Genomic DNA, 8,244 nt, shown 5'->3' with positions numbered 1-8,244 from the left:
ATATATATGCGATTGAGAATCATCCAGAAAATGTTTTACTTGTTTTTTGATTTTTAAAAATACTCAGCTCCCACAGAAAATATATATTTAATTTAATTCACAGTTGAGTTCATTTTTAACAAAAAAATTCATATTTGACCTAAAAATTTCATATTTAACCTAAACATATTTGAACTTAAATGCATTCTGATATTGAGAATAGTTTTTGTACAATTTAGGGTTTAGTGATCATTTAGTAAATAGTGATTTTTTACTATTTTTAAAGGTAGTATTAAATAAATTTTGAATTAAATCAACGGAACCTTTTAATAAATATATATTTTTTTTTGTTTATAAATTTCAGGTATGTCCCTCATAGGCTGCAGATGGAGATTGTAAATTCTACTACCAGACATTTTAAAACGAGTAAAAAAAAACGCAATCGAATCAGTATGGATGAAGGCGAGACTTTTTGATAAGATCAACAACCTACAGAACTCACAATTTCTCACCATGGATTCATTAGTTAATGCTTTCGACTTCCCTCAATAATCATTTGAGGACTATAATTTCATTATTTTTGACAAGGATTGAAAAAAAAAAGCAGAAATTAAGGACAGATATTATGAAACATGTAGCGAATAAGATGAATATAAAATGCTCATTTTTAGTGCACAAACTAAAAATAAATGACCTACCTTTGAGCAGTTCGTACATATTTAAGTCCATAAGCTCGAATACCAAGGCTAATCGACCCGACTTTTTGTCACTGAAAACAATGAGAATATTTTTTTATAAAAACGATATGTTTTAAGTGAGCTATGGTATAAAAAAATTTATGATGATATATATATATATATATATATATACAGTGAGAGAGAAAACATGATGGAAAATATTAAAGATTAATAAAGTAAAGAAAAATTATTAAAATAAAGATTAAGAAAATAGAATAAAACAAAAATATTTTATTGGGAAATTACATTTCTTTATGTAGGGATATTTCGAAATAAAGAATGATTATCCTAAGAGTACTAGTAAGAGTATCCTTACTAGTTTCTGAGGGCTCAGATTAGAATAATATTTAACATTCGATTAATCTTTATTATTTTTTGTGCACTGTACGTTTAAAAAAGATAAAGTAAAAATTCAGAAATGACTTGATTGTAGAAATCATTTCATGAAACATAGATGACTTATGAAGAGTCTATGATAGATCGCGTGAGAATTTTTCAATAACTTGAAATATTGCGTGTTGCACTGTTTGATCTCAAGGTCATCTATCCGGACTATGTTTGTCTTAAGAAATTGCCTTGGTGACCGATACCTTTTAATATTTATTTTTTCATTGTCCCTCTATTAAAAGATGAGTATCTTTAATTACTTAAGATCACGGCACAAAGTATTGCGGGACAAGAATCTGCATTTAATACTGCAGTCTCTTACCAAATTATTATACCCACTATAGGATTCTGTGTGAAATCTTAATTATCAGGTGATGCTCTATACAGCTTTATTGTTTTTATGTGACTGAAACTGGTTTGCACTTATTTACCTTTATGCATCAATTGGATAAATTAGACGATATATTATATAAATATAGAATATTTATTATATCAAGCATTATATTAATATATTCTAATAATTCGACCAAATTATTAGTATATTATAATAATTAGTATATTATAATAATTAGTTTATTATATTATAATAATTAGATTATTATATTATAATAATTAGATTATTGTATTATAATAATTAGATCAAACTATAATAGACGCACTGTAGTTTTTTAATGATGACATGATTTGCACCATTTTATAGGCAATACTTTTATATTTAAACATGCATGTAATGGGTTTTTATTTAGGAGATTTTATATATACTTCCTGTTCGTATTTATTTTTAACATATTGCATTACTATGTTAGTCAATTGATACGCATAAACTGGTATAAACTGGTTTTAGCAGAGTAAAAACATTAATGATGTGCTGTATCACCTAATAATTAAGATTTTACATTGAACCTTAGAGTGCGTATAATAATTTGGCCAGGGACTGTACTAGACTTAACTTCGCAACATATGTATTATTCTGCAATGGTTTATTTTTAGAATTCTCTTCAAAAGTAATGTGAAAAGAAAAGAATGGGCATAATATTGAAGCGAGAGAAAAACAAAAGCGTTATTGTAATCTGGCAAATAACTAGTGAGATCACTAGTTATCACTAGTTGATTGCCTTTGGGAAACACAGAAGATTTAGAAGGTGATCACTAGAAACGCCGCCAAGTCATTAGCAGGTAATCAAACTGGTTTCGATATTTCTCCCTTTCCTGCTTCTCTCTCTAGTTATCATTCAACGCATATGTATTGCACTTAATTAAACATCTATTTGTCACCCTTAATATACATGCTACACTGACAAGAATTCTGAAATTATACGTCAAGGGTGGTCAATACGGAACACCTTATATATGCCGTGTTGAGGGGAAAAATACTATCGCTGCTCAAAAATAAGAAAGTTGAAATCATCAGGACTTTTTACAATTAACGTGATTTGTTTTTTCTTTTTTTTTTCCTCGTTTTTTTTCTTCTTTTTTTGTTCTTCGCGAATAAAAAAAATATCTTTTTAAAAAGAAGTGATTTTAGAAATGATGTATTTGAATTTAATTTTTGAAATTCCATTGTTTCATAAATGAATCCTTATGAACAATAAACTTATATAAAAGAATCGAATAAATTTGTTTTTCAATGAAATTTCTGTTTCAAAATGAAAACTAAAGATGATCATTGGGCTCATGTATTAAAAATAAAACTGCTTGATAAGAAACATTACAGCTACTGGTTTGTATTGTTGAGTATTAAATTTTTAAAACTGTTTTAAAGAGAGTTTAAGAATAATCCCTTTCTAAAATACAGAACAATTGAAAAAATTGAAATATTACATGCCGATAATTTGACAGCTTTTATTAAATTTAAAAAAAAGTCCTACGGCTATATTTCTTTATTGGAAAACAATTCATTCCTTAACTTTTAAATATCTGAACGTAAAAAATCATCGTATTGATAAAGGATATTTGTACTAAAAAAATCCTGTAAAAAAATATTGGAACGAGAATCTGCATAATTTTCTGAAACTATATATAATTATCTGAAGGTAGAAAATTCTCAAATTCATGAAGGGAATTTCACAAAATTACTAGAAAAAAAATTGCTTGCAAAATATTGCAATTATTATGCAAAATCAAAACCTGGTTTGCAAATAAATTTCCATGAAGCCGTCATCGTAAATTTCTATATCTCAAAGAGTATTTCTTTCAAATTTTGGATTTAGCCGTTTTAAATTATTTAGTTTTAAATGACGCATAAATGTGCGTCATTTACAATTCAAAATTATTTGATAATTATTACATAGAATAATAATAAAAATTTACTAAATATTATTTATTACATGAAATGTTAAAACGATATTTTTGCGTAAACAAATGTTATACTTTTTTGCAAACGATTTACTTCAAAAGCTCTCCAGATAGGCAAGAAGTGAAATAGTTTTCTGATCGCCCTTTCAAAATTAGATGTTTTTTTCATTTGTTATATGTTTAATTTGTATTAAACAAAGCTTCTTGTACTGATTTAGTAGTTTTGGAATGTAATACAGTTCTGTAGTAATAAGAATCTCCAACCATTTGTTATAGGGTAGCTCATTCTATGTTGTTAGATGTGTATAATAGGTGGTTTATTAGTTATTATATATTATACTATTTCTAATATTCAGTAGTTAATGGACCTCAACGTTTCTTTTTTTTTTAAATTGGGAGGGGGAGAGAGTGCAAAAGAATCAAAGGGCTGCTTTCTAATGATACGATTGATTGTGTATAAACTAAGAAGATACTCACAAAATGATGTCGTGTAGTTGAACGACATTGACATGCGGTCGTAGTCTACGTAAAGCTCTGACTTCAGTGAGACCCAAGGCTTGATCCACGCTGTAATAAAAGAATTATGACTAAAAACACACTCCACAAATGAGAAGGTGAAACATGCTTCTACATATTAGAGCTAGCATGGTCCCAAAGCAACCCAGGATTCGAGGCTTTGGGAAGCTAGAGGCGCCAAGGGTCCCCGTGATCACAGGAGATTTCACCACCTTTCTTATTTTTAGTTTACTTTTCAATCAAGAACTCCAGAATTGCAGTACTTATTGTATCTAATAAACTAAAGAAAATTCTGTTAGTTTAACAATTCTTTAACGGGTTAAAATCATTGTTTCAATGGGGCGTGATCAAAAAGTACTACAATTAGCACAATGCATGCAAATCTAATCTAACTATAAATAGTAAGAAATATTTCTATTCTAATAGATTTTTCACAAATAAGAGAATGTTTTTAAGAAATTTTGTGCACGCAGTGAATTTTTTTTCCAATTATTTTGCGAATGATATGCTTGATTTCTATGGAAGTTTTCTTAATGAAAGATTTCTTACTGTTTTAAATTTGTTTTATTAAATTAGTTGCCAAATTAGTTAAGAGTTACAGTTTTTTTTAGGTTGTATAGTTTTTGTGCAGTGAGACAAAGTGTAACGTTAAGTTAAAAATCCAAAACAGTGTCGTCTGACACCCTTACGATTTTTATATTTAGAAAGATAATGTCAAACACATAATTAATTAAGGGAAATAATTATTTCTAATTTTATCCCATAAACATGAATTACATAATACGAATTTTATCCCATGAACATGAATTACATATTACTAATTTCATCCCATAAACATTAGCTACATATTACTAATTTTAGCCCATAAACATGAACTACGTATTAATTTTATCCCATAAACATGAACTACGTATTACTAATTTTAGCCCATAAACTTGAATTACATATTACTAATTTTATCCCATAAACATGAACTACGTATTACTAATTTTATACCATAAGCATGAACTCTGTATTACTAATTTTATCCCATAAACATGAATTACATATTACTAATTTTATCCCATAAACATGAATTACATATTGCTAATTTTATCCCATAAACATGAACTACATTTTTTTCTTTGTTTAAAAGAGGATTAATTGCTTTAATTCCTTTCTCCTGAAACTAAATGACTCTATTTGTAAAGAAAAAAGTTATGATTGCGAACGCTGACTCAAAATAAAACATTCAACATTTTTAACTAAAAATAGCATTTCTTTATTGAGGTATTCCTTTGAGAAATCCACCTCCATTACGTAATGAGGAGATTATGAACGACGAAAGGAAAAAACTTTTCCTTTTTAAATAACAAATTTCTCCACTGATTCGATTTATTTGTTGAACTAAATTAAATCAAATAATTGTTTCAGATTGTTCAGAACGCATGTATATTATTGAAATTGTATCAACTTTTGAAAAAACAAGCTAAAAAATAAAATATAATCACATTAAATATAAGCATAATCTGATGTATAATCATATTCTATCAGAACCATGATTTTATAAAACTCGACATTCGTTGAATAAAATGTTTTATTCAATTTTTTTTTACTAAATTACGGATAAATTTTTAGACGACTAAAAAATCGGTTAATAGCGAAAAAAATATGAATGAAATTTTACGCTACGTAAGTCAAGTTCCTCGTAAGTTAACCATATTTTAATATTAATCGCCACATTTAAATATTTCTTCATTGTCGCAAAATTTTTTTTTTTAAAACAGGTGAAACTTTAGATTTTTCAATAGAAAAATATGCAGATTTATATGGTATAAAAAAAATTCATACTTCATAATTCAACATTTTTTAATCCTCGAGGAAATTAAATAATTAAAAACAGTAAATAATAATTAAAAATTATTTTTTGCATGAAATTATCTTTGGGTAAATAAGTTTTAAGAGTTTGTGCAACTTTTTTTCAGTTGCTTAATTAGTTTCTGAATATCTGACTAAAAGCGGCAAAAGTAAAATTAAAAATAAGGGGTCTTAACTTTTAATCTCTCTCCTGACCAAACTATGGGGACCCTATTTACCAGATTGTTGCCAGCTCCTATATTTTGAAGATCAAGAATAAAAATAAGTAAAAATAATATGTTTTTACTCAGAGAAAATATGCTTTTAGGAAAGTACGCTTTTGTGTCCTATTTCGTAACTTTATTAATAGTAGGCAATAAATAATTAGCATATTTGAGGTCACCCCCAGAAACCATTGAGATTGACACTTTTAATACATAAAAATCCGATTATTAGAACGAAAGTTAGTCAGGGTGATACCTTTTTTTAGACCACTGTACCCTTAATGTAATGTGAGTTTGCTGAAATAAGTTTTTGTACGCAAGACGAGCAGTCATGAAAATTAATAGTTAACACACTTTTTGTTTCTACATATTGATTTTTAATAATTCTTGTATTTCTTTTTATTGGCCGTTTATTTAAATAATGTGTAATAAAAGGAAGCAGTTTGGAAAATTAGTTAAAATTGTTTGCGGTATGGGTATAGTGAAGTACCGGTTATAGTGAACCGAAATTTTGGTCCCTTGAAGGCTCACTATAGCGGGGTTTGACTATATTTAGGAGCCTTAAAAATTATAAAAGTTCACATAAAATCATGTTGAGTATGAAATTTAACCGAAGGAAATTTGATTAAATCATCCAGCTTAAAAAAACATTGCTTAGAAACAAACGATTTAAAATTTTCAAAAACTTCTTCAAGTTACGTTTTGAAATGCAGTTCAAAATGTGCTAATTTATATGAGTTAATTTATATGAATCTCTCTCTGGGGAGACTGAAAACACGCCTGATTAATATTGGGAATTATATTTATTTATATAGCTTGTTTTTATAATTTATTTGTGACTATAGCTAAAATTGTTTAATTTGTATAGCTTGTTTTTCAATAAATTTACTATATAAGATTTGAAAACAAGTATTTTAAATTTGATGTTAAGTATTTAGTTTGGTTTCATGAAAGTAAACAACTATTTTTATTCGCGTTTTAATAACATTTGATTCCCGTTTTAAGAATATAGTATTTGAATTTTCTGATTTTAGACTGAGTCTGGGAAATAATTTTCTAACTATGATGGGGAAAAAATATTGAGAATTTTTGTTATTTATTATATTCATCTATTGATTAATGTTATTTGTTTTGCTCCTATGTTTTTAAATCGGCATATCATTTTATTTTATAAACATCGTTGACCCAATTTTGTGTTTACAATTACAAATATTATAGTAAATGAATATACAATTACAAATTACTCCTTAGCCTTGTAATTTTAAACCCAATCCAGACAGAAATTCCTGGATAGAGAGTGTTGGCACAAATGACATTTTGATGGAACTCCGCCGTATTTGGCGTTACATGGGGAGGAGAACCACGAAAATCTCCCCCCGGTTCGTCTGACGGCAAGGGAATTCGTCTACCGCTGAGGTTATTTTACGTCAGCACTATTTTCGTTGTGAGCCGGATGTGGAATTCGTATCGGTCAGCCATCGCTTGGATTCAAACCTAGGACGATTGCCAGGTGAGCTCTCACATTGAGGTCACAATGACTTCCCCAGAGCCACCACGACTCTTTAATCAACATTAAGGATTGATATAGATTTTATAATTTTCTGGTTGAAATGATATTGTAATTAAAAAATACAAGCAACTGTTTTGCAAAGCGTTAAGAAAACGCTAGCAAGACCAATCAAAGAAAAAGTTTTTTATTTTATTTTTCTTGAAAACTCAGGGTTTTTTCTTTCAAGCTTGAGTTAATAGCGCCGTTTTCTGTATCGCCCGGGGCGTGAGATCGTCTTCCGCTGATTCTACATATACGATCTTTTGCCGATGAAGCATATATAAATAATTGAACATACCTTACAAAGTGTCTTTTAAGAGTTTTGCAAGCATAGAGTTGTCCGTCTGCTAAATTTTGGCAAGCCATCACCTCAGCAAAACTCCCTTCTCCCTTTTTTCCCAAGATTCTGTATCCTGTAAACAGTTCTTTTAAAATAAAAATCATCAATATTATGCATTTAACGTACAGTCCCAGGTCAAATTATTAGACAATTATTCTATGTAAAATCTTAATTACTATACTACGTGATACTATACAGCTTTACTGTTTTTATGTGACTGTTTTACACTTGTTTACGTTAGTGTATCCATGGGTTAAATGAGATGATACATAATATAAATTCGACGATAGGATACATTAGACGATATATTATATTATAGGATATTTATTATATCAGGTATTATATTAGTATATTGTAATAATTAGATTGAATTATTAGTCG

General features: G+C 28.2%; 1 protein-coding gene across 1 annotated transcript in view; it reads right to left on the bottom strand.

Moving 5' to 3' along the window:
- The window catches only part of LOC107437751 (MAPK/MAK/MRK overlapping kinase), a 31,362-nt gene extending 23,407 nt beyond the window's left edge, over nt 1-7,955 (bottom strand). The window contains exons 1-3 of the mRNA XM_043055062.2: nt 7,822-7,955; nt 3,876-3,965; nt 678-748 (exon numbers count right to left, since the gene is read on the bottom strand). Of these exons, the coding sequence (XP_042910996.1) occupies nt 678-748; nt 3,876-3,965; nt 7,822-7,889 (229 nt within the window). The 5' untranslated portion in view covers nt 7,890-7,955. The remainder of the gene's footprint in view (nt 1-677; nt 749-3,875; nt 3,966-7,821) is intronic.
- Nucleotides 7,956-8,244: the final 289 nt, after the last annotated feature.

Source organism: Parasteatoda tepidariorum, chromosome 8 (genome assembly GCF_043381705.1).
Source record: "Parasteatoda tepidariorum isolate YZ-2023 chromosome 8, CAS_Ptep_4.0, whole genome shotgun sequence".
In the NCBI taxonomy this organism is placed as follows: Eukaryota; Metazoa; Arthropoda; class Arachnida; order Araneae; family Theridiidae; genus Parasteatoda; species Parasteatoda tepidariorum.
Note: the sequence above shows the minus strand (reverse complement) of the source record. Positions and strands in the feature narration are given on the sequence as shown.